At 34.6% G+C, this 27,865-nt stretch overlaps 1 protein-coding gene across 3 annotated transcripts in view; it reads right to left on the bottom strand.

Moving 5' to 3' along the window:
- Window positions 1–1,811: 1,811 nt before the first annotated feature.
- The window catches only part of LOC138713201 (DDB1- and CUL4-associated factor 11), an 83,997-nt gene continuing 57,943 nt past the window's right edge, over window positions 1,812–27,865 (bottom strand). The window contains exons 8-12 of one of the 3 annotated variants that reach the window (XM_069845101.1): window positions 27,503–27,749; window positions 27,254–27,409; window positions 24,530–24,636; window positions 19,085–19,318; window positions 1,812–1,950 (exon numbers count right to left, since the gene is read on the bottom strand). In XM_069845101.1, coding sequence (XP_069701202.1) covers window positions 19,121–19,318; window positions 24,530–24,636; window positions 27,254–27,409; window positions 27,503–27,749 — 708 coding nt within the window. In that variant the 3' untranslated portion in view covers window positions 1,812–1,950; window positions 19,085–19,120. Of the gene's footprint in view, window positions 1,951–18,600; window positions 19,442–24,529; window positions 24,637–27,253; window positions 27,410–27,502; window positions 27,750–27,865 lie in introns of those variants that run through there. The other 2 variants (XM_069845103.1, XM_069845102.1) reach the window with 2 other exon arrangements.

A 27,865-nucleotide genomic window follows, 5' to 3' on the forward strand; every position in this document is an offset into this window, starting at 1 on the left:
TATATTTACATACAGTATTATAATATTCTGGAGTCATGTATCAATGGTCAGTATGCTGCAGATATACATAATAAATTCTTATTTTATAAATGAGGGGTTCACAACCTGACTGGACCAAGTCCTTCTGGAATAATTTTGAGAAACTGAGTCTTAAAGTTCCTGGTTCATGCTTAGCAACCTTCACCTTCCATAGGAAATGCTGCCCTCTGTGGAGTAACAATTTCAAGGAAAAATTGTTCCGGGGCCGGGTATCGATCCTGGGACCCTTCGCTTAGTGCGCGAATGCTCTTCCGACTGAGCTACCCCAGGAACTATACACGACACCGTCACAATTTTCCTTTGTATCCACACGACTCAAATGAGCTGACAAGACGCCAGAACTCAACTATGAGTGCACACAAATACTGTGTGACTTAAATTGCGGCCCCAGAACAATTTTTTTTTCCTTGAAATTATTCAAATCTGCTTTACAGGGAGCTACTACCTGAAAGCCAGATTTGTATAGTACATTCGTTACTGGAGGTACGTTAATAGAAAGGCACAATTTAAGTCACACAAGTATTTGTGTGCACTCGTAGTTGAGTTCTGGCGTCTTGTCAGCTCATTTGAGTCATGTGGATACAAAGGAAAAATTGTGACTGTGTCGTATATAGTTCCTGGGGTAGCTCAGTCGGAAGAGTGTCCGCACGCTAAGCGAAGGATCCCGGAATCGATACCCGGCCCCGGAACAAGTTTTCCTTGAAATTATTCAAACCTGCTTTACAGGGAGCTACTACCTGAAAGCCAGATTTGTATAAATGGACTTTATTATGGCAATGAATAAATATAAGTTTTCTTCATCTGAGATTGTATTAATCCACAAACTGATTACTGGTGGACTTGATCCACTCTGGTTGTGAGCCCCTCAAATATACAAAATAAACAGAGGTCTCATAGACCCCTCCATAGTAGTTGCGTGACAATAACTGTCCATAGTACTTAAGGGGTTAACTGAAATACTTTATAATGTGATCATATTTATGAAACATCAGATCAAGTGATAGAATGTCCAACATTACTCATTCCGTGCATTGTAAGTACACATAAATGGCTCTTTGCAAAGGATATAATGAACTCTAAAGGTGTTCCCATCTCACTTTAGTTTTGATACAAGTTCAATGTGATTTCGTTTTAACAATGCTGAAGGATCAGGGAAAAAAGTATTCAGTGTCTAATAACAAACATGAAGACTTTAATATTCATATCAATTATCAAAGAATTCTACTTGTAATGGAGTTGAAATATATATACACATCCTTCTGTACTCGCTTCCTAAATTATAGAAAAACATTTTTAAATATTCACATTTTTTGAACTGACGTACTTCATAATGTGATCATATTTAAGAAACATCAAAACAAGTGATACAATTTATGTAATTTCATTCCTCAATACAGATAAGAACAAAGATTACAAACCTGCAAAATAGATGCCTCAGTGAATCCTTTATACATAACTCGCATACAATCCGTAGGAACATGATTCTCCATATCACAAATAAAACAGCCGTGTACAAACACGCACGCACACACAAGTAGATACAAAGATTAAATGAACTCTGACCTCTATGAGACAACAAAATAACGCAAGTATGAAGAGGTGTGGCACATTTCATTTCCACAGGCACTGATGTATTCTTCTGTATGACCATCATACTGCCCACACACATTAAGCAATATTTGGCAACAGTCAGGACTGTTTAACAAAGTAACATGGAGTATTGACAAGCATTGAGGTGAAAACTCGAGGCAGTTCCATTCTTCAAGCTCACATACAAAACAACTTTGTTTTTGAGAATACCAAATCTGGATGCAATCAGACACTTGCATGAACGTCTATTTACAGAATGTCTTGGCCTTCTTCACCTTATCCAGGCCCTGATTCAATGTTCTTGCACCAAGTACATGTGCTCTGTATGGCAGAACCAAACATATGTAGTTAATATCGCAATAAAATTGTTAGCTTAGCTCAAAATTTTTGTAATCCATACCCAATTAGGTTTTTTTTTTATCTTCTCTATGATTTATTACTAAATTTCTATCCTTAAGCAGCATGATTTGTAATGTCATAATTGTAACATCACTCTGATTATAATAATTGCACAATTTTGATTTCAAATCATACTCAGTCTTTTCTTGTTCATTGTACTGCTGACTCTTTGGTTTGTTTTTGGGCCCTGATGCTGCTATTCCTTTCCATAAGGGTAAGTGCAGGCACTAGCACTTTTGGAATAACTACAGTGTTACTCCGATTACAAACTTGAATAACTACCGTTAGGAGACACTTAGAAACATGATATTGGTATCAATGGAAAGAGAAACTCAAATATTTTTTGTTATGTTGGTGAACCTGTCGCATATTTATTAATTTCGTTGCTAGGAGACCATATAACAGAAAAATGGCTGCAAACGAAGACAGGAGGGCATTTTGTGTGCTAGGTTTTCACATATCCCAGTCTGTTGTCACTGTACAACGCAATTTTAAAAGAAGATTTGGTGTTGATCCACCCAGTGGGCCCAGTATCCGTAAGTGGTACGATGACTTCAAAACGAGGGGATGCATCTGTAAGCGGAAGTCAACCGGTCGTCCATCAGTAAGTGAGGCAAATGTGGAGCATGTGAAAGAGTTTCACACGAAGTCCACAGAAATCCACCGTAAAAGCCAGTAGAGAATTAAACATCCCTCAACAAACTGTGTGGAAGATTTTATGGAAACGTTTGAAGTTCCATCCATACCGTCTGCAATTGTTGCAGGCTCTGAAACCAGACAACAAAGCCAAGCGACAGTCTTTCTGTGAGGAGACGCAACTCAGAATGGAAACTTAAGGTTTCATCGAATCATTGGAGTTTAGTGTACTGGCCTCCACGTTCCCCCGACCTCACTCCTTGTGATTTTTTTCTGTGGGGTTTTATAAAATAACAAGTGTATCAGCCAGCATTGAGGATCTTTGTGTCCGCATCACAGAGGCCATTGCACTGGTGGATGGTCCAATGCTACAACGAGTATGGCAGGAAATTGACTACAGACTTGATATGTGTCGTGTGACACAAGGAGCTCACACTGAGCACATGTGACTTACAGTTGTGAACCAAATGTTTCTCTTTCTGTTTCACGTTTTTCAGTGAAAAAATTAAAAAATTGTTGGAGTTTCTGTTGATACCAATTTCGTCTTTTCTAATGTTTGCTGATTTAAGAGTAGCACATGTGATTTAACCGAATGGATAACAAAAAATATTTGAGTTTCTCTTTCCATTGATACCAATATCATGTTTCTAATTGTCTCCTAACGATAGTTATTCAAGTTTGTAATTGGAAAGATCATTTATAATAACACTGTATATTATGTTTTAGACCTTGCAACCAAAATACAGAATGATCCACTTAATGTTGTAACGACTCCTATATAATATATATATATATATATATATGTCATATCTGCACAGCTTATATTCAGCAGTGTCCATGTCAATATTAATAACTGTTTAGGAAAAAAAGTATGAAAACTGTTTTATTTCACTGTGACTGTGCCATAAAATGAAATAAACTTGATCACCTCTCAAATGTTATCAAGAATTATATTTCAGTGATATTAAAAATGAGTAACTTGCGCATTATATCAATCTGTACAATAAAACAGCATGGAGGGATTACTTTATACGGTATGCACCAAAACAAACAATACTGAAGTTCTCGCACTGATATTGCTCATGTACGTATCGTATCCATGGTGAAGTCTGTTTATCTGAACTCACTGTTATATTGTTGATACATAATATAGTCAAAATTTGCTAAAATGGTTCTCACAACTGAGGAAATAGTAATTTATGATACAAGTTCGTGAAGTGGGTAGTATTTTGACAGGAATGTAGGTTTGAGAAACAGGGTTTGCCGAATTTCTCAAATACACAATTGTCAAAATACAACTTCACGAAAGTGTACCATAAAATGTTTTTTTTTCTTCGATAGCCTCAAATTGAGGACCGTTTTTGCAAAACTTGCTAACTGAAAAAACTAAATTTTACAGGAGAGACAAAACACTATAGTAAGCAAGTTTTGCTGTATCTCTCACTTACAGCAGAAAGCAAGTTTTGAAAAAAACGATCACACTTTGACACACTACAATGAAGAGAAATAACCCAATTTTATTAAGACGCTTTGAACATCATGTAGAGGCCTCCCTTATGTTAACAAATCCATCAAAATCTCAATTTTGCAAATTTTGCAGTTAGCAAGTTTTGCAAAAACAGTCCTCAATTATTACTTCACGCACACTATGCTCACTTTACGCACTGGTGTTGAAGAGGCTCACTTCACACACTGCTAACAGTGCGTGAAATTGCACTTCAGACACTATTGTAGAAAAAAGTGTTTATTATAGAGTATTATTTCCATTCATAAAAGCTAGGACACGATTAATGGTAAGGAAATAATAGCGTTTTACCTATTTTGTAAGGACATGGACACTCTTAAATCTAACCACAGCTTTTACTTTAGTCTTTAAGAAGGGAAATAGACATTTTCAGTCCAGACACCATAATAAACTTGTAAAGAAACAATTACTCTTGATTACAGCACAGCCAACTCATTCTCACTAAGAAGTTTGAAACTACTGAACTAATTTTAAGGTAGTGTTTTATAAATATCTGAGCAATTGAAAGAGCATTCAATATTACACCTATGAACACTTGAAAAACTGAGAAGATATTTAAAAATAAATATATACATGTTTTTCAGGACGAAATTAAGAACTGAGAGAAAGGAATATTACAGTGTGCCTCAATTTTTTAACCATTCACTTCCAGATAATACTGGTGATGTTGTATATTAATCTCCTTGCTGTGTATTGTATATACTTTTGTATAGCCTAAATTGTTTGCTATGTATTGTATATTCTTTTGTATAGTTCAACTGCTTGCTGTATATTTTATATACTTTTGTATAGTTCAACTGCTTCCTATGTATTGTATATACTTTTGTACAGTTCAAATGCTTGCTATGTATTGTATATTCTTTTGTATAGTTCAACTGCTTCCTATGTATTGTATATACTTTTGTACAGTTCAACTGCTTACTATGTATTGTATATTCTTTTGTATAGTTCAACTGCTTCCTATGTATTGTATATACTTTTGTACAGTTCAACTGCTTGCTATGTATTGTATATTCTTTTGTATAGTTCAACTGCTTGCTATGTATTGTATATACTTTTGTACAGTTCAAATGCTTGCTATGTATTGTATATTCTTTTGTATAGTTCAACTGCTTGCTATGTACTGTATATTCTTGTAGAGCCACCAACATAACTCAGTTGGCCAGTTGGCAGATTCACTTGTCTGTTGATCCAGATCTGCGCTTGGGCTTGGGTTAAATTCCCACTTTGATTGTTTACTGGTTGGATTTTTACGGAGGTTTTCCCCAATTATAAGGCAAATGTCTGGTAATCTACGGCGAATCTTCAGCCTCATCTAATGTTGCCAAGAAATTGTGCAACTCTTGATTTGTTCCACATCTTAAATCTTCAATGTTAATGTAATGGAGTACAATAAATGAAATTAAATGAAAATGAACATATGAAGGGTTCAGAGCCACAGTGGGCCAAGCGCCATTTATTAAAAACGGAGAAAGCAAGAGTTAAAGTTAAGTGAATACCATAGTTTAATGAAGATTGACATATTTAGTTTTAATGTGTATACTTTATTTTACTTGCTATATGTTTCTATTAAATTATGGTAACAACTTCATTTTAACCCTTGTTTTCTACGGCTTTAGTAAATGGTGCTTGGCCCACTATGGTTCTGAACCCTTCATATATGCTCATTGCACTGCTTATGTTTAAAAAGTGCTACTGTAATAAGAAAAGATCATTTAACTAGATTTGGTTTCACCTGGACGGGTACAGTAATGCGCAAAACTCGTGTTTAAGGTTGACTGACAATCTGCATAGACTGCATCAGTTGCCTCTTCACACTCAAAAGCTCGGCATATGGTGTGCCATGTCTCAAAAGAGAATTTTTATTTGCTTCTTACACACGACAATCAATAGTGAACGTTATCCTCTGTTGGTCAGACCATTCTTTGATTCTCTGACAGATGAGGACAAGGAAAAGACATGGTTGTTTCAACAGGACAGTGCAACCACTTATACTACTCGTGTGACCTTGGCATTTCTGAAATCGGTGTTACCAGGGTGCATCATTACCACGCCACTGTGGCCACCCCGATCTCCCGACCTCACACCACCTGACTTCTTCCTCTGGGGATACCTGAAGTCAGCAGCATACATAACTCATCCACAAACATTGGATGAAGTGCAGATCGCCATTCAAAGAACTGTGGATAATATTTCATGCGTAATGCTTCAGAGCGTGTTTGGAAACATGATCAAAAGGGTGCACCATTTTCAAAATCGTATGTACTACCTCCGTGAGTTGCGTGACTTTCTAATCACCCTGTATTTTTAGTATTGCCTAAAAAAATGTGTATTACATTCAGAAAGAAATAAAACTTTTCCCTTTTATAATATCTGCTCAGTTGTTCAAACATTACAGGACATAATTTTGCGTTTCTTCATAAACATAAAACACTATCTTAAATTAGTCTACCGAAAAAATATAGTAATTCAAAATTCAAAATAATTTTAAATCCCTAAAACTTTATTAAAAAAAAAAAAAAAAAAAAAAAAAAAAGTAACACCACTTTGTCCCAAAACAATAGGGATCAACACTGCAATCTCTCTGTTTTCAACTGTTTCATTTCAGTTGCTGTGGCAACATTTATTTCGAAATGAAACAAATCAAAACTATTCAGAAATGTAGCAAATTCAGCGGTATTGCTACTATTGTATTTCTGTGTTAGTTTTACAGACAAACTGGATCAAATTTGTATTGTTGATATAGAGATTTAGCGGTTTTTATAACTCTCACAGTGGTAAAACAATCTCTTATTATAAGGATATTATATAAATTCAGCGAATTTTGCATTATTTTATAGCAGGTTTTCAAGAATCGAGTTGACATCACTGATTCAGACTATTCACGATGGAAATTCTGAACATTCAGATGAGTCTCTTCTGAATTAAGCTACTGGAGTCTCTAATATGTGAATTAACCATAGCTTACTAGAATGTATGCTACATACATAAGATTCTGGAAACAAGTGATTAAATTAAAGGACTATGGACCATGACATTATGGCATCATTTTCATTCAATCAAGAACATAAAACTGTAAAGCTCTTAAATAACACTTAGTAAAATTAAATTATGAATATCATAGAAGTATCGCTGTCTACTACAGACAAAGGACGAAGATTTTGAATCAAGTAGTAATGAAGACGTCAAAATCCAGAATTCACTATTTTATAGGACGGGTGTCCATACAAAAAACCATAACTCTATAGGGTCTGGAACAGAAAATGTTAATAACTAATTTATTTTGAATCTTGCGTACACCACTTTTAACACTTGAATATAATTAATTGATGAACTAGTGGACTTACTTGTGTTAAATATGTAATATTTGTCCGGCTTACAGATGTTTCAGTGCTTCATGCACCATCATCAGAGCCTACTAGATCGCGGCATCATCTCGAACTTCTCTGCCTGTTAGGAGGGTGTGTTTTATTTTTGGAAGGTGTTGAAGTGTGGAGTCGAATAGTGTGTGTGTACTGAAATTGATCTGTGTGTTGAGGATTTGATCGGGGTGTGTTTTAGTGTGTTTGTATATTTTGTATTGTTCTAGTGTGTTGAGTTTTTGGTTCTAGGGTTTTGTGTGTGTAGGATTTTCATGTCCGTATTTATGTTATTGTATGTATGGTTAGCATTGGTTATGTGATCGGCGTATGTAGATGTATTGTGTCCTCTGGTTATAGCTATATACAAACACACTAAAACACACCCCGATCAAATCCTCAACGCACAGATCAATTTCAGTATAAACACACTATTCGACTCCACACTTCAACACCTTCCAACAATAAAACACACCCTCCTAATAGGCAGAGAAGTTCGAGATGACGCCGTGATCTAGTAGGCTCTGATGATGGTGCGTGAAGCACTGAAACAGCTGTAAGCCGGACAAATATTACATATTTAACATGCGTAAGTCCACTAGTTCATCAATTAATAACACTAATTTTTTAAGTAAAGCTTATTTTGTTGACAAAGTTTCAGTAATTTCAAAAGTATTCTGGATTTTGAATAATTCATATAACAGATCGACGAAACATTTAAGTGAATCACTCTGTATAAAAATCTATATATTTATAAGTAAAAATGTGGAACTATATTAATTCTTCCAGCAGTACTGTATGTTGCTTGAATTACTCTGGTTAGCATGAAGAGTAGCCCTTGTACTGTACCTATCTCGGAAATGAACCTCCTCTCTTCGTACAATTATCCATAATATTTTACAGTAAATAGTTTGCAATATATATTATGGCACAAAAAACTCGGACAAGAGTCATATAGTAACAAAACTTGAGTTAGAATATGTACTAAAGAACTCTGTGATACAAGTATTGTTAATGAGGCTACTAAATTTTGAAGTGAAGACAATATCTAAACATTTTATTTTTCACAAAGAGAAATCTTGATAATAAGGTATTTTTTGTTTGAGGTTAAATTGACCTCTCCACAGGTATATTTACATTACTATCTGAGGTCTGTCTGCACATACAAGGGACAAGCAATAATAAGTTCCCCAGGACTGTTAATTCTAGATAAATTTACCTACAGTTTCAAATTTTATATTATGAGTTACTTCGTAATTTCCTTTACAGATGTCATTTATCAGTGGTCTGGTCTGAAACTCATGTATGCACAGTATGTCTGAAAGAGAATGCACGGTGAAGCAAGCTTGCATCATTACTTGTTGACAGCATGGAAGATGTGCATAGGGTTTTTTTTTTTTTTGCATTAACGAAATACGCAAAATGTTGAAAACTTGACTGCATTCGCAAAAAACCACAAATCTCACGAAGATAATCTAGAAAACGAATGACTAAAACTGAAAAATGTCGCGAAATCTAATGATTTTAACGAAATTACTTCATAATCACAAAATTAATACTTGAAAACATGTTTTCCTCTACAAAATTCTCGCGAAATCAAGCAGATGATAATTTCAAATAAAACAAAAAAAATTGATGAATTAAATACTATTACAGTCACAATCATGCCATGGTATGAAAGAAAAATTTCACAACCTCGAGCAGGAATCGAACCTGCAACTTCCTGGTCTCCAGTCAGGCGCTCTACCACTGAGGTATCGAGTTCGTCTCACGCCAAAGACTCGGAATTATCCTTTCATACTGGCGACTCTGTTATAGAATACTGTCCATAGCGTCTGATTTAGTCAGCACTACTTATGGCTGGAAAGAAACTTTACAAATGTAATTTTCATCTTACGATGTTTGGGTGACGTAAAAATGGCATGATTGTGACTATAATAGTATTTAATTCATTAATATGTCACATCAACGGACGTATATACGTCACCCAAACATCGTAAGATGAAAATTACATTTGTAAAGTTTCTTTTCAGCCATAAGCAGTGCTGACTAAGATCAGACGCTATGGACAGTACTCTATAACAGAGTCGCCAGTATAATTCCGAGCCTTTGGTGTGAGACGAACTCGATAGCTCAGTGGTAGAGCGCCTGACTGGAGACCAGGAAGTCGCAGGTTCGATTCCCGCTTGAGGTTGTGAAATTTTTCTTTCATACCATGGCATGATTGTGACTATAATACTATTTAATTCATTAATATGTCACATCAACGGACATATATACGTCACCCAAACATCGTAAGATGAAAATTACAAAAAAATTGAATTTGGCTGTCTTCTGAAGCTTTACGTCAGCTGTAAACAATGATCCTACAATTTCTTTGCAGAGACCGAGGAATTTGCATTAGTTTGTTCTAATTTACAACCTCTTTGAATCAACATGTCTTTGGATGCTATGGTTTCCTGTCTCAAACATTCATAGTGAGAGAGGATTTTTCGACATGTATAGGTATTTTATTTAATCAATGAGTTAGTTTGTCATGTTCAGTGTGAAAACTATTCTCAATCTTTATATTCAAGAGCAGAATAGTTAAACCAGTGTAAGATTTGCTACTTGGGATCACACTGAACTTAACCAGGTTTGTGGATTGGTCAGAGTACTTTTTATAAATATGTGTAAACTGATGTTAACCAATGACTGACAGAGTAGGCTTATTTTTGAAGAAACATTTTATTTATGTAATTTAATGTTCATAATATTTAAAGTATCAGGAAATTTGTAGCAATTAAAATTAACAATATTTCTGCATGTTGTTATTTAGTTAACTGCCCAAAGACAAGTCTGAACCCCACAAGTGACACCTACAAGGCATCACTCCTGAAGCAACTAGGTAGTTCCTTTCTCCCTCCATCGCACACATCGTTGACTAGTTATGCATTACACTACTCAGACTTCAGATTTTACATGTCATTGTACAGAGTGTTCGCCTACGGGTGGGGCCAGGAAAGCGGCCTGCCTGCGGTGTCTATCCGTAAGCTTCCGCTTTCTATACTATACTCTGTAGAGTTTTAATTTTAAAAGTTTAGCAGCAGTAAAGACTGATGTTTTTGAAACACTAACTTCCTGTGAAACACGTCTTAGAGATTTATTAGCAGAGCGTGTAAATGATGCACTGATTTCATCAATTTTTTCTCCTGTCAATACTCTTTGTTTTCGCTTAGGAATTGTAGCATTTATCGACCCTGTTGTCCTTCATTTGTTAAGAAGACGTCTAACAGTTTCTCTACCCTGAATTGGAGCACCCAGATATTTCACTTCAAATTGCCTACACACCTCTCTACATGACTATGTTTTCACATATGCATCATACATAAAAGCTCTCTGTTCAAGCGTGAATTCTGCATTTTGCATTGTTAACAAATTTTACACACACGCTGAATATTTATGCAACTGTGTCAAGAAACTGCACTGTATGTGTTAAATACTACAACATCTAGCTCACAACTGATAACTTGTCGACCTTGATGTCCTTGATTGTCGAGCGTGTCTCAACAACTGCGAGCACAAAGCGGCGTATCAGTACATGCCGCTTTCCTGGCCTCATCCGTAGGCGAACGCTCTGTACATAATATTAATTTCGTATACCATAGCCTGACTGATATCAGGAAATATTAACACAAACTTTCATATTTCCACGAAATATTCACCGAAATAATGATAAAACAAGCACAAAAATAAAGGTAAATGATCACCACAAAATCATATCCATAGGTATGTGCATCAGGAAATGAAATTCCCACTAGTGTCATTGAAGTAAACGGAAAAATATCAGTTCACTTGCAAAGATTGAAGATTTTCGCTGGAAACATCCACTGTGCAAGTCCAATTTGACTTAATCTTTTTCCCAAATTAAAGGACTTCAGAGACCACCATTTTTGTATCAACAAAACAATCGAAAGAGACAGGAATTTCTTGCCTACTTTTTGCAGCAACTTTTGAAAGGTTGTTGGAGTGGTGGGGAAAATTCCTGAGCACTTAGAGTAATTATATGGAGATGCAGTTAAAAATACCATCTTCTACATTGTAGGCCCGAAGGCCTGTTCCAGTTCAGAGAGAATCTCTCCATCTGGTTCTAGGATGACCAATATCTCTATGACCTTTTGGTTTATAATGTAGAATCTTTTTACTTATTCTATTAGAATCCATTTGCATTATGTGATCATACCAGCTTTTATTTAAAATAATTTTTTCATTTATGTTAAATATATTTAGCCTATTTCTAGTTTCATTATTGTTCACTTGAACAAGTAAAGTGAGATCAGCAACTCTTCTTAAAAACTTCATTTCACTTGTTTCAATTTTCCTTCTGTCAGATCAATGCCCAATTCTCTGAACCATACAGTAGCATTGGGACATCCATCACTTTATAAAACTTGAGCTGTGTGGCGATTAGGGTATTGTTTCTCAGAGTTCTATGTATTGTATTACACATATGTTGAAATTTATACAGTTTATTTGGGTTTTGTTTCTCAGGGTTCTATGTATTGTATTACACATATGTTGAAATTGAAGAGTCCACTGCAAGAATGACGGATGTCATTTGGAATACATTTTGCAGGAGAAGCAATTGAAAGTTTGAAATGCTTAGCGCTCAAAGCTTAACTGTGATTTTCCGATCGTTATTGGACAATGACTATCAGTGTTAATGCCATATAACTCTGTATGTACATGCTATATGTCTTAAGCTATGCACTGACAGTCTTGGTTCATTTTCGACAAGAAAGTGACATCCATCATTCTTGCAGTGGACTCTTCAATTTATAGTTTATTTGTAAGATCATTCTTCCTGTCATATATGATACATCACACCCAAGATAATTAAAATGAGAAACTTGTTCTATTGGTTCTTTATTTATAATTATTTTTGACCTGACTGGTTGCTTACCTTCAAAGACCATTACTTTAGTTTTACTGTTTTATAGTTGAAATTATGTAATGGGATAATGTAAAACTGTAATATGTAAATAAATGTTAGTTAATTTAGCAGACCTGGGAAACTTATATAACTCGTTTTCAACAAGATAATATCATATAAATGTGTCTGATTTTCTTTTCTGTCTCCTCATCCTCATAAAAAAAATCTAAAACTGAAAACTATACCTAAAGGACATTGCCTTTTGTGTTTCAAAACATAAACCACACTTTTTATTCCATTTAATTGCTACAATAATGCGGAAAAAAGCAAGCTTTAAACAACAAGAAGTTCCCGATTCCGAGACATAAGTTCTTACCAACAGCATTTAAAACAATGCATTTTAAGGCTTGTACAAAGATACCGCAATAACCCAACAACTTCAAACAACTTAACACAACTATTGTTCCCTGTTGAATCAGATTCTGGACTCTGCCATCTTATATAAATGTTAACACCGATCAAAGGGAAGTAGAAATGGTATCAATTACGGAAAATACATTATCTCTGGGAAGCTCGACAAAGGTCTTCCTCTGAAAATACCATACTGCATGCTCAACGATGCAAACAAAAGGGCCTGTGAGGCTTTTATAACATAAACGTTCTTACAGATGATGCTTCCATGGACATACTATGCACTAGCTACGTTATCCATTCAAGGCTTACTTGTACGTAATGGAATCCACTTCAAGTTAGTAATGAGATCCAGTATAGTCCACGGAAGAGATAAATCGTTGTTCCAGTGTACCCTGTTTCATTAAATGTTCATAACACCAAGAAGCTTATTGGTACATTACTCAATTCAATTGATAATGACCATCTGTCAATAATTTAAGTTTATATTTTTACTGGAAGTATTCCATACAAGTACGCAACTACCCAGATATGCCAGCTTAATACTGTGGGTCTTTGACGTTACACGTCCTTTTGAGAGGATTCTGAATAAAATACAGATGTAGGCACTACTTCAAGCAAGGTTTTTCGAAAATGCCAGGGTATCATATCTTTGTGAAAGGGTGAATATTCTGAAATGGACAAATATGAATAACAAAACTGAAAAAAATATATTATATTAAATTGTGTACTTTTTTCCTCACATTGGTTACATTTGCCTCTATTATTAAAGATTCTGGTATCAGTTGAGCTTAAAAAAAAATTTTATGTGAGATTTTCTAATTTAAAAAAAAACCAAGGGATTGTTGTTATCTTTCCCTTACAGCCCATTGTTTAAGGTATTTTCTAAACTTCTGTACTTCAGATTTCACTTGTCTTCGAACATTTCTTTTTTCACCATGTTCACCTCTCATCACTACCAACCGTTAAAATTTACCACATGAAGCAAAATTGTCTTTTGTGTAGCTCTTTTATTTCGAGGGACCGGCATTACGAAATTTTTGAGGACAAACTTTACGTTAAAGTTGTGTCCTTTCAGAATTAAACAAACAACAATTCCTGTCTTTCATAAGTATTTTAACTATTTATTTTTATAATCTTGGCCGAGGAAATAAAATCAAATCGAAATATTCCGAGAAAAACTTAGTAAAACAGAGTAAAATGTAGTTGGGGACATAGGGACTGTAGTTACATTTTGACGTTTTTTTAATTATACATTTTAAAATTAATCCTTTTATGCTTTGTTTCCAACTAAAACATGTGAGAGTAAGTTAATTAAACGCAGAAGTAATCAGTTAACATTTTCAAGAAACTCCTTAAATCAGCCGGGATGTACATTCACCCATTTCAGAATATTCACCCGAAAGCAAATGAGATGTTCATTAGCAGGGACCTGAAAATTTCGCATTTGCGAAATCCACGAATTTTTTAATTGTGGGGTAGAAAGTATTTTTCATTTGCAAGGTGATTTGGCATGATTTTCTAGAAGAATTGAAATTGCGAAAAAAAAAAAAAAAAAAGGCATGATTTTCTAGCAGAATTGAAACTGCGAAAAAATGCGAATTTCCCATCAAATTCGCGAGATCACGAGAAAAATGCTATTTAATAGCGATTTATCAGTAAAATGCTACTTTTCAAGCTAAAAGCTCATTTATATACAGGGTGATTCACGAGGATTTACCGCCACTTACGGAGCTGATTTCCAAAGACATTCTGAGCAAAAGATGTCATATAAACATGTGTCCTAATTTTAATATTTTCGGAATTACACTAATTTGAAGTTGTTAGTAAAACATCTTTTTTCTTTAGTTTTAAGGGTAAAAGAATATTACAAATAGAGAATGAACTATTAAGAAGTATCATTTCTTTAATTGGCTAGCGTTCTGAAACTAAAGATGTGTTGTTAATTACTTTGTACAGATTTTGTTTTTCAATTTTTAACTAAAAATTACATTATTCTTAAGTACTTATCAAAACAATTGTTACAAATCATACAACTTTAGAAACTTGATTGTTTACAGTTTAATTCTGCATCGTAATGCACAGTCTTAAAGAATTTACAAGAGTGGCGTGATTTGCAACAATTTTTGTGATAAATGTATAAGAAAAATGTAATTTTATAGTTAAAAATCGAAAAAAAAAAAAAATCTGTACGAACAACTATGAAATTCACAACACATTTTTAGCTTCAGAATACTAGCTAATTAAAGAAATGATACTTCTAAATAGTTCATTCTTTAAAATTAAAGAATAATGGTATTTTACAAACAACTTCAAATTAGTGTAACTGAAAATATTGAGAATAAGACCCATGTTTATATGACTTTTTTGCTCAAAATGTCTTTTAAAATATGCTCTGAAAGTGCCAGTAACTCCTAGTGAATCACCCTGTATATACAACAGAATTATAGGCACTTTTTAAGTCGATTGGATGAAGCTACATACAAAGATATATTTTCCGAAACTGCTCAGTCAGCACGTCTGTTCTTAGCAAGAAATCTCAACAGAAAATGTGCACTGTCTCGACAATGGTTAATTTGCGGACCAACGTGTATTGGAGCTTCTTTGCTTGGGTTAGTTTGTACTGTAAATTATTGACCATCATTTTTTAAACATCCTGTATAAGTCAAGGTACCGTTAACATAAATGGTTTCAGTAATAAATACACAAGTTATGCCCTCAACATCGAATTGATGCTGTCAAAATAATTTTGAAGTTGTGCTTACTTTTTAGTTTATCCTGTTGACACCAATAGTGTATACTGAATTAATAAATTATTTCGCATATGCGTTATTTCGTATTTGTTAAGGGGTTAGGTACAGCTTACAACAGTAAATTTTTTGGAAATATTCAACATTTTTTTCCTCCATTACTGTATATTGTACAATAATTAAATGTTTAAAACACTGTCCCTCTGCTATATGAAAAAAAATATATATATTTTTACGATTAAAATTTTTTTTTTTTCAAAATTCAAAATGGTGGCAGTTCACTGTGCAGTGATGAAGCGTTTCCCTCATAACTCATAAACTTCTTAACTTTTTCATGTTCTCTCTCTTTTATTTTATTGCTGAAACTAATGTTTACAATATCATGCTTTTCAACTATTCCTTATAAAATAATATATTTTTTTTATTTTGTGTTAGAAGAAAATACTGATATCTGACCATTTTTTAAAATGAATTTATTTTTTATCAGACAATCTATCAAAGGCAGAGAAGTGACCTCGCATCATATTGTAGATATGACGTGCATAAATACACACAAAAAATTTCATCACAGAATCTTGGATAGTTTTTTAGTTATGTGGGAAACGCTTCATCACTGCACAGTGAACTGAATTTTGGAAAAAAATGTAAATAATTTTTTTTAAATGTTAAAAATATTTTTCTCATATAGCAGAAGGATAGTGTTTTATACATACTTATTTTCATTATTGTACAAGATACAGTAGTGGAGGAAAAAAAATGTTGAATATTTCCAAAATTTTATTGCTGAAAGTTGTACCTAACCCCTTAAATATGTTCCTTTACACACTCCTTACAATGCCCTGCTCAAAGTTCAAAGAAAAGTGGCAATCAAAATTTACAGATATTGATAGAATTCAATGATACTGGGTTGCAACCAGCCTCGTGTCCTATGGTCAGAGCTTCTGGTTACAGGAATTTTTATTTAACTCTTCAGTACTCACACGGGGGACACCTGTCAACTAGCATATTTCTTTTCATTGCTGTATTTCCTAGAAAGTGTTTACAATGTTGAAACTATAGGTACCTTCAAAACCAAGCTCACATAATAACATTCTTTAGTTTCATTCTTGGAGTTGCTCGTATAACTTGTGTAGCTAAGATTTTATTCTTCTGGGTGACAATTGTCACTTTTTACGATTTCTGCAAAGTTTCGGTAAGCATTCATTATCACTTTTATGAGTTATATACTATATCTTTAAGGATAATTTGTTATAATGAATTTCGAAGGATTATAGATCTACGTTTATCAGATTCCTTCAGAGATTAGAAGGCGTTCTCAAGTATTACTAGGAATTCAAGAATCCGCTACACCATCCCCAGAATAAAGAAATGGATCCAGGGGCTGTTGTTACCAATTTACCAATGTGGTAGGTCTCGAGACAAAACAACTAGAAATGGTATATGAAATGTTCAAAACAAACATCTGTCCTGACCATTTGAGGGATATCGTGCAAAATTCTTGTAAATAACTAGGTATTGTAAAGACATGTCTGCAGAAAGCATTCAGAAATAAAGACTTCAGGATAATCCAAGGACAATAGGACACAAGCTATTCAGGTATTATTGTATACAAAGATTTTCACAACAAAGCAAGGATTATAAACGTGCTTCCAGTGTCAATTTTTTTAGGTAAATGTAGAAAGTATTTTAAATTTAGACAAAAATACTTATTAATTATAAATGAACTAATTCTGTTTCAAAACTACTTTTATATTTATAAATAAACTGTGTATACTCTGTAGTAACACATTTATGTAACCATTCATATTGAAAAGAATTTTCAAATTCATTCTCTAAAGCAAGAAAATAACTTAGATGACAGCTGTCCCCCACACGATTGAATACGTTACAAAAAAGTATGTGAGAACTGGGGGGATTAAATGGAATTTTTCCTGTGGTCGTTCACAGCATGGAATTTAGGTTAATTTTAGATAAGACCTCTCCTGGCACCCATAATCATATATTTGGTTATCCTATTACATAATCTTGCACGACCAGAAATGGGTTCATTCTAAAATGCTTGAGCATTGCAAACCAGCCATCCATTTCACGAAGAGAGCTAGTAAATAAACGCCATAAGAATGATGATGGGACAAAAAAAATTACAAAAATAATATGAAAGCTTTTAATGTTTGTTTTCAGTTCATATAAAAACAAATATTTTTTTAACTATAAAGGTCGTAGTATTGAGAAAAATTTGTCAGATTGCAGTACGCACACAAATTCCACAATTTGGTATATCTGGCCGACATCTACGGCTGACCACTAGGATCCAGAATACAAAGCAGAGGTTAAATTAAAAATAAGATATGATTGCGGAGAGAATACGGAACAATGATAAATTTAAAAATAAGACACAATTTGATTTCGGAAAAACATGAGAAGAAAATACATTGAAGAGCAATGAAATGAAGTAAAAATATATATATATATATATATATATATATATATATATATATTACGTAGTATTATACAAATGACTGTGTAAAATGGATAATGAATCTCTCAATACCATTAGACAAATTTTGTTAATGTCCTCATTAGAAAATTTAAGAGAAAGGAGAATGGTTTTAGTTAACTTAAATGAAGTTCCCCTAGCACCAAAAAGAAGTCCTTTCACTTCCCATGTATTAATATTCATTCTGTATCTCACTGAAGTGAGGAATACATGAGTTGTAAATAGACTTCTTTTCATCATTAACGTTATTGGCTTGTTGATTATCCTTCTCAAAATGGACAGTGGGGTCAAGAATGAGGCTTCTTTGATTTTCTTTAAATTATTTTGAGTAACACAATTTGCCAAATTTTCCAACTCAATATTAGAACAAATCAAATTAAGACGTACGATATAATATTTTCAAATTAAATAAGGAAAGACTAAGAGGACACTGCATGGGAAACCAGAATAAACAAAAGTACGAATACTAAAAATTATAATCATCTGTCCGGAAAGTATCCAGCCATTTTGAATATCTTGAGAAACAGTGCAGCAGTCTTAACGCACATGTGCTTTCACTTATGATTCAAGATTATGAGGGCTAATTAGGTATTAGATTTACACATTCTCTACTAGAGAAAAAAATCAATCTTGTACAAACAAGTATCTACCTAGATATGCTGCATACAATACAGATTCCCAGTTCATACAGTACAGACTCCCAAAATTTTCAGCATTAATTTCCAATAATGATGCGAAAAATGCACCAATAAGCTTCCACATCACTGAAAAAGAAGTAAAATGGTTGTGCAAAATATAAGTTAATTATGTTCTAAAGACTAGCAATTAAACAAAACGTCAACATCCCTGTAGGACATCCATGGAAACATCATTCTCGTAATGTCCAATACTGCTCCATTCTACATATGAGCAAACTTCGAAAAAAAAGATTTGTCTGTTTCACTGAAAAGTCATGTGTCAACTCACCCACACCACAACACCACCAGTGGTTGGTTACACAAGTCAACAGCTTGTGGTTCGCTTCTGTTCAGTTCCTTCTTGTGACTTCTGCTGCCGCTCTCGCTGTTGGGCAATACGACGGCTGCGACGGAGACCTCTAATATTATTGTCATCATAATGGATCAGGAGCTCGGCCTCATCACCTTCCATCTCTGATTTCGATTTTCCAGTATAAAACCATTTCCCAAGTGTTCCATCCCACTGTCAAAAAAGGGGGGAAGCAGGAGAATTATGAGTAATTTTATCTTCATATGGAAAATGGAGCTCAGAGCCAATGTCCTCCGAATTGTCGGTGTAACACCATTTGCCAAGTTTTCCATCCCACTGTTAGAACAAACCAAATAAAACCACTTTTATATAGATATAAGATACAACATTTTCAAATTAAATGTGGGAAAATTAAAAGAAGAATGAATGGGAAAGCAAAATAAATGAAAGTACGAATACTGTGAACATTTCTGTGGGGACACATGACATCTGTCCTGAAAGTATTCAGCCATTTTGAATATCTTCAATACCAGTAGCACAGTTTTCACGTAACTTTGTAACCAATGAGAAGAGACTTTCTGTGCATGTGCGAAGTAACTTTCAATATATTTTAAAATTTTTTATCTAAAATGAGGATAGTGCAGCTGGGGTTATCTAACAATTTTGGCAGCATTTTCCGAAGTTTATATTTTTCTCTGCAAAGTGTAGGCTACCATATCTCTGCTTATAGCAGTTAGATTTATTTCAAATTTTCTTTGTGTATTTAGTTGGTATTATAGCATAAATTGACACAGTTTTTTTTAATAATAGTTTTTAAAGCATGCGGATGACGTAAATATGTTAGGAGAAAATCCACAAACGATTAGGGAAAATACCATAATTTTACTTGAAGCAAGTAAAGAAATAGGTTTGGAAATAAATCCCGAAAAGACAAAGTATATGATTATGTCTCGTGACGAGGATATTGTACAAAATGGAAATATAAAAATTGGAAATTTATCCTTTGAAGAGGTGGAAAAATTCAAATACCTGGAAGCAGCAGTAACAAATATAAATGATACTTGGGAGGAAATTAAACACAGAATAAATATGCGAAATGCCTGTTATTATTCGGTTGAGAAGCTTTTATCATCCAGTCTGTTGTCAAAAAATCTTAAAGTTAGAATTTATAAAACAGTTCTATTACTAGTTGTTCTTTATGGTTGTAAAACTTGGATTCTCATTTGAGAGAGGAACATAGGTTAAGGTGTTTGAGAATAAGGTGCTTAGAAAAATATTTGGGGCTAAGAGGGATGAAGTTACAGGACAATGGAGAAAGTTATACAACACAGAACTGCACACATTGTATTCTTCACCTGACATAATTAGGAACATTACATCCAGACGTTTGAGATGGGTAGGGCATGTAGCACGTATGGGCGAATCCAGAAATGCATATAGAGTGTTAGCTGGGAGGCCGGAGCGTAAAAGACCTTTGGGGAGGCTGAGATGTAGATGGGAGGATAATATTGAAATAGATTTGAGGGAGGTTGGATATGATGACAGAGACTGGATTAATCTTGCTCAGGATAGGGACCAATGGCAGGCTTATGTGAGGGCGGCAATGAACCTCCGGGTTCCTTAAAAGCCAGTAAGTAAGTAAGTTTCTAAAGCAGATTTCTTGAAAAATATAGCAAAAAATGAGATAAGAATTTACATATTAAAAAAAAATTAATAAAATATTATTATTTTTTAAAACTCTTCCATCAGATTACTTATTAAGAGTGTCAGAAATAAGCTGTAAAAGTTTCACTGTTTTACTCCCGACAGTTTTAGAGAAAAGGTACAGTAAATATCACTAATTTAACATGTGTTAAGATAGGAGGTTCCTAGTCCCCTTAAGAGAACTTCGGGCCATATCTATGGCTAAAGTGCTAGAGTATTTATCTTCCATACAGGCAACCCAGGCTCGATCCCCAGTCAAGTCACAAAGGAATTTGTGGTAGACAAAGCAGATGTTGTATAGAGTTTTTCTCGGGGTATTCCCATTTTCCTCATTTGTTCCACCAACCTCCACCTCATTTCATCCATCATCTCCAACAAAAAATAGACACAATACAGGTTTCTTATGCTGACATAAGGACTTGGGGCATCGTGTCCTTTGGAATTATCAGGCTACTTGTCTGTGATGGGACATAGCTCTATCAGATGCTGAGGTATGGTGGCCCACCCATCAACACCAGATTCGCAAATAATCAGAATTATGATGGATAAACTCTGTATTTGAATGTAAATTAATATGTGGAAGAAGTTTTCAAAAGAGGCACTACATGGCAAAGCTATTTAGTTGTACTTTGCTGGTAGAGGTGATTCAGCTAGCGACGTCAGCCCTGTTGTCTAGTGCATGCTGAAACGTGATTTTGTTGGTTTGTAAGAGTTTTTTGTGTTGTCAAGAAAACTTTAGTGGGGTTGTGTTACGTTATGCCTGGTCCGTATTTACCAATATCATATTACTGTCTTTGTGTTAGTGCTGTGTATATAGAAAATGTGAAGTGATAGAAAAAAATATTGTATTGTATTGTATTTATTAACATTCCATGGTATTCATACACGCTTACAGCTAGAATATGGAACAAGTCAAAAAACTTAATACTATTATAAAATTTTAATTTATAGTCACAGTCTAGATGAAATATATACAGACGAGGTTTACAATATAGCCTAATAGTACAACACAAAGTTTTAGTATCAATTTCATGAAGTGTTATTGAATGTCATGAATTCACCTACAGAATAGAAGGCGTGAGAAATTAGGTACTTCTTTAATTTGGCCCTAAATAATCTTATGTTTTGAGTTTCATTTTTTATATCGATAGGGAGGCTATTGAAAATTTTTACTGCCATATAACGCACTCCTTTTTGATAGCATGATAGACTTGCCGATGGAGTATGAAAGTAATTTTTTTGACGTGTATTTATGCTATGAACTGTTGAATTAGTTACAAAGTTTTCACGATTACATACAAGGAAGATTATTAATGAAAAGATATACTGACAAGCCATGGGCATTATTTGTAGTTTTTTTAAAATAGTCCTACACGATTCCCTAGATTTGGCACCTACTATTATTCTAATTACTCTTTTTTGTAATAGAAATATATTGTTACTATCTGTGGAATTTCCCCAGAATATTATTCCAAAACTCATTACCGAGTGGAAGTATGCAAAGTATATTGTTTTTAAGGTATTGATATTTACTATCTTTAGCATAGATCTAATAGCAAAACAAGCTGAATTTAGTTTGGGGGTAATTTCTTTAATATGATTTTTCCAATTTAACACATTATCGATTTTTAAGCCAAGAAATTTGGTTGTTGTTTCTAATAGGGATCTATTATTAATTATTGCGCTAGAAATTTGCGATGTTGAATTTGGACAAGATTTAAATTGAATTATGTTAGTTTTGTTACAATTTAATACTAATTTATTGACTGAGAACCAGTCACATATTTTGAAGAGAATTTCCTCTGTTGAAGATTGGAATGTGTTGGAGTTATTGGCTGTAATTACTATACTTGTGTCATCTGCAAGTGATTTCTTTCACCGAATTCAGCACCCAAAAATTAGATACATCCACCCATTTTCACACCAGATACACCAAAAAAAAGTTTAAATTTGTCGACTTGTGTTATTAATGCTAATTCGGATCTAATTAAATGTCATTTCGGTTATATATTCTTCTTCTCACATACGTTTTTTTCTTCAGAACCCCATAAAAACGTATAAAGAAGTTTTATTGTATTACTTACATTAACAACTGCTGTCAGATAATGCAATGATGTCTTCTAAATCTGTGTCAGCTAAAATCTCCAATTTTCAAAGGTTTCCCTCATTTGTGGGTCCCCCCGCCCCGTTCCACTCCTCCAGGGCTGCTTTTGCCATGCTGTTCTCTTGGAAATGTTAGAGCACGATAAGAAATGGTGTAATCATTTATTCTGACTTGAGTAGACTAAACACCTTGTTAAGCTGCAGTGACATATGGAAAGGTACCACAGGGCACAGATTGCATCTACCAGAGTCGACATTCATCAAAGCAGGATTGAATTGTGTTATACAACTGTCTATACTCCGAAATACAGTGAAACCTCTCATTTACGGACACTGAAGGGACATAACAATCTGTCCGCATCTGGGAGGTGTCCTTTATTGGGAGGGAGGCTCCCCAATCTAACAGTAAATTTATAATATGCATTATGTATGCCTTCACACTTTAAATTAAATGATTTACTGTAGTTTAATTATAAATACAGTCTATAGTGCTACAGTAAATTCTTTGCAACTCTGAACTATTGTAGATAAGACCGATAGAGGAAAATACAGTACTGTGCCATGCAATTGCATTCTAGGTCTACAGTTATGCAGTACTGTAATTTACAGTTTTCAACTTAACCTTTACGTTCAGGCGCCATGTCTCTCGAAACAGAACAACTGATTGAAGTGAAGAGAATAATCCTACTAACCCTATCATGTGTCAAATACAATTTCCCGATCGCGGAAACCTTCGACCTATCAGACAGCTTAAATTTTATGACTGTTTATCCACCCACTTCCAGCTAACAAGGGGTAGCCGGCTGGGCTAGTGGTAGCCTACGAGACTCTTATTGTCTTCTTTCATGTTAAGGAATTTCTGTACAGTTCTCAAATCTAAATTTTCCATTTTTGCAACACATTAGGTTTTGAAATCCAAGTTCTGACCGCAGTCAGGAGGTAAAGCAAGCTTTAGGACTGTGAAACAGCTGTCCGTGTCCGTGTCTGAGAGTGTCCGTAAACGAGAGTTAAATTTATCATTATTTCTATATTATATCAGTTGGGACATAAAAATTTGTCCGTATATGAGGAGTGTCCGTATCTTGGTGGTGTTCATAAGGAGAGGTTTCACTGTAATGCCTATTAGAAACGTATTTTAAAACATTAATTCCATTTCCTGATACTCCTTTCTGTAATGTTATATATTTTGAAGTAAAATATATTTTAATGTGGAAACTGACATGAAAATAGGTGTGTATTTGAACGAAAACAATATCATATTATGGAACTATGTTTTCTCATGGCACATTATCAAGTTGTTCACTGAAATCCTTCTACCAATATTTTGCATTTGTTCACATCAGGATTATAAATACAGTTAACATGTATGGATGGATAGTATTTAAAAACATATGCATACACACGATTGAAACAAAAAGCAAAATAACACTCTCGGAATAACACAACAGAAAAACACAATCACACTGAAACTCCCTGGCTAAGTTATCCTAAGTCAGTTGCTCTTTGCTATAGCACATGGAGATGGTAATGATATTCGCCTGCAAAGATACTATCCTGACTCTAATGAAGGAGTTAATTACCTCAGTGAGAGTAAGTATTGCAGTATACAAAACTTACCGACGTGCTAACAATTTCAGGTCTGTGAGGATGCCATGACACATCACGTACACATGCTCTGTGTCCACTCAGTGCAGAATGAACTCTCCCCGTGAGCACATCATAAACTGGAAACAAAAGTTACTTTAAGTTAAATTGAATATTATCTCCTTCATTTGGAAATAATATTAATAGTTTATTTTAATCACCTGTAACTTTCAAGAGTGTCCCTCGAACTACACATCTACAGCATGATTACAAAAGAATACCCCAACTTTGAAAGACTATATTTACAATAACAACCTGGGTTCACCGTTCTCTTCAATAATTACATAGTAAAGTTTAATTTTGATTACAATAACTTCAAAAAAGTTTGATTTTCATTTCACAAATATTCAATGTGACCATCACGAGAAACCCAAACAATAACAACTCTATAATTAAACTCATCCCACACTCTTTGTAGCATGTCCGGCATTACTGTTAGGATGGTTGCAGATTTTCGCATTTTTAGTTCAATATTAGCTTCCCATACACTGGTCACAGAAAAACTACACGACATGGTGTGCGGTGAGTTCCAAGACAACTTCCTCCTGAACAACTAGGGAGTTTGCTATGTAGAGTTCAAAAGGAAGTTCGAGGAGGAATGTGAGGGGTTTCTTTCAAAGATAATAACTGGAGATGAGACTTGGCTGCATTATTTTTATCACAAGAGTACAAGATATCTCTATCATTACCAACACTAAAGAAAGCCAAAGTGGTGACATTTGCAGGAAAGATCAAGGCCATCCAAATTTTTTATATTCAAGGAATAGTGTATCAGCATGTTGTACCAACACACGCAACTAGAATAATACTACAAAAGTATACTGAAGATTTTGTACATCTTGATTACACAACTTTTAATACTATATCACTTCGGAAAACATATTTGTGTCTTTCACGTGTTAAATTTTATTACCTTGTTAACATGTTAAAAGGCACCAAGACCAGCAACAGTCAGTTCTGAAGATAGCCAATAGCAGGCCGAAACATGTTAACAAGGTAATAAAATTTAACACGTGAAAGACACAAATACGTTTTCTGAAGATTTTGAATGATGATGTCACGCAAAAATGACTACATCTCAATGCAAGATGAATGGATGCTGCACCAAGATAAGGCATGGTCCCACAACATTAATAAAGTTACGGAATATCTCACTAAATAAACGTGAATGTACCCTATCATTCTCAATACATTCCAGGCTTGGAAACATTTCATTTTTTTCTGTTTTCGAAGTTCAAGAAACACCTTCGTGGAATGCACTTTCAGAATTCAGAAATAATAGTGATGACTGTGGAGGAGATTCTGAAGGACATATCAAAGAAGGGTTTCTGGCACATCTTTGAAGATTGGTATAAGCTCTGGAACAAGTGCATTATAACTAATGAGGACTGCTTCGAGGCAGGTGAGCACTAAAACCCATTTCGGCAAGCATTACTTTCTATAAAGACTGCACATTTTAATGCCTTTCTTGGACAAGAAAATTCATCTTATAATAATCATCATTCATGGAAAAATCAAATGTTTCGAATAAATATTTTTACATTATGCAAAAATAAGGGAAAAAAATGCTCAAAGAGAAGAATAATACAGGAGCCAAGAGACTGTTAAAAATTAGGGGTAAATACGGGAGGGTTGGCAACCCTAGTTAAAGCCCTCTCTACAGACTGTTCCTGTAATTTGTCTTGAAAGCATGAATAATGCCTAAATCCAAAGGCTGCAATTTGCTTGTACAGTTGGCTGGCAAAAATTCCAACTGAATATTTCTTAGGTTTAAGGTTTGAGGATGGGCAGGGCACTGATCAGTATTACCGTTGGCTGTAAATGTGCAATGTTGACGACACTGAAACTCATGATCAAAGCACATCTGTTAGATTACAAATACGCCATTTAACTTCCTAACATTTGAGACGCCATTTTGTGCACTCACAGCAATGTAAATTGCGGGAAATTTGAAATTACGTTAACACAAATGCGAGGTATATATAACATTATGAACATATGAAAATTTATGGGATCCAAAAATTGATGGTGTAAATGGCGGGGAAAATGTAAATAGCCAGAACGTAAAAGTGGGATTCTACTGTATGTCAGTACAGTGAAAACATAAAAAATCTGAAAGTTAGAATTTATAAAACAGTTATATTACCAGTTGTTCTTTATGGATGTGAAACCTGGACTCTCACTTTGAGAGAGAAACATAGATTAAGGGTGTTTGAGAATAAGGTGCTTAGGAAAATATTTGCGGCTAAGAGGGATGAAGTTACAGGAGAATGGAGAAAGTTACACAATGCAGAACTGCACGCATTATATTCTTCACCTGACATAATTAGGAATATTAAATCTAGATATTTGAGATGGGCAGGGCATATAGCACGTATGGGCAAATCCAGAAATGCATATAGTGTGTTAGTTGGGAGGCCGGAGGGAAAAAGGCCTTTGGGGAGGCCGAGACATAGACGGGAAGATAATATTAAAATGGATTTGAGGGAGGTGGGATATGATGATAGAGACTGGATTAATCTTGCTCAGGATAGGGACAAATGGCGGGCTTATGTGAGGACAGCAATGAGCCTCTGGGTTCCTTAAAAGGCAGTAAGTAGTAAGTAAGTATCTATTTGTATAAGAAATCTATCATCCATAATATCACGAGGTGCCATGTACTTTCCCAATATACACTCCACAGAGTACTATACTTACTGACTATTCTCCCTGCTGCACACCCTGTGTATATGTACCGCTGGCCCGTTGTGAACTCTGGTGAGAAATGACATCTTACGAGAGTCTGGAGTACTGAGTGACCCCGATATGTCATCACAGATGTATCACCCTCTAAATTCTTCTTAGGGTTGCATACTGTAGGAACCAAAAAACATATGAACTCAATATAAATGTCACGAAATCACATTTATATAAAATATGGGACACAGCAATACAATACCAACTCACATTTCTTAGGCACTTTCTGCCATCGATAATCCCAAGTTTGATCTGATACTGCTTTTCGGGTATTGTTTTCGCCAGTTCTACCTGAAAAGACTCGTACATCCCATAATTTAATACTCTGATCTTTACAATTTGAAATAAGGTGTCGACCATCTCCACGAGGGTCAATATATGTTATTCCATCCATGTGACCAGCCAGAATACCAACCGGTTTCGGGTGTGATTCGCTCAGAGTTCTTCTATCCCACACCTGAAACCATACAGCATAAAATCAGTTCACCTTCAGTAACAGACAAAGTAAAAGACAAAATCAGACATGTTTATTTGCCTCGAAAATAATAGAGTGGATTCTCTGTAGTAGTTCTT

The sequence above is a fragment of the Periplaneta americana genome, chromosome 14 (assembly GCF_040183065.1).
Source record: "Periplaneta americana isolate PAMFEO1 chromosome 14, P.americana_PAMFEO1_priV1, whole genome shotgun sequence".
Lineage (NCBI taxonomy): Eukaryota > Metazoa > Arthropoda > Insecta > Blattodea > Blattidae > Periplaneta > Periplaneta americana.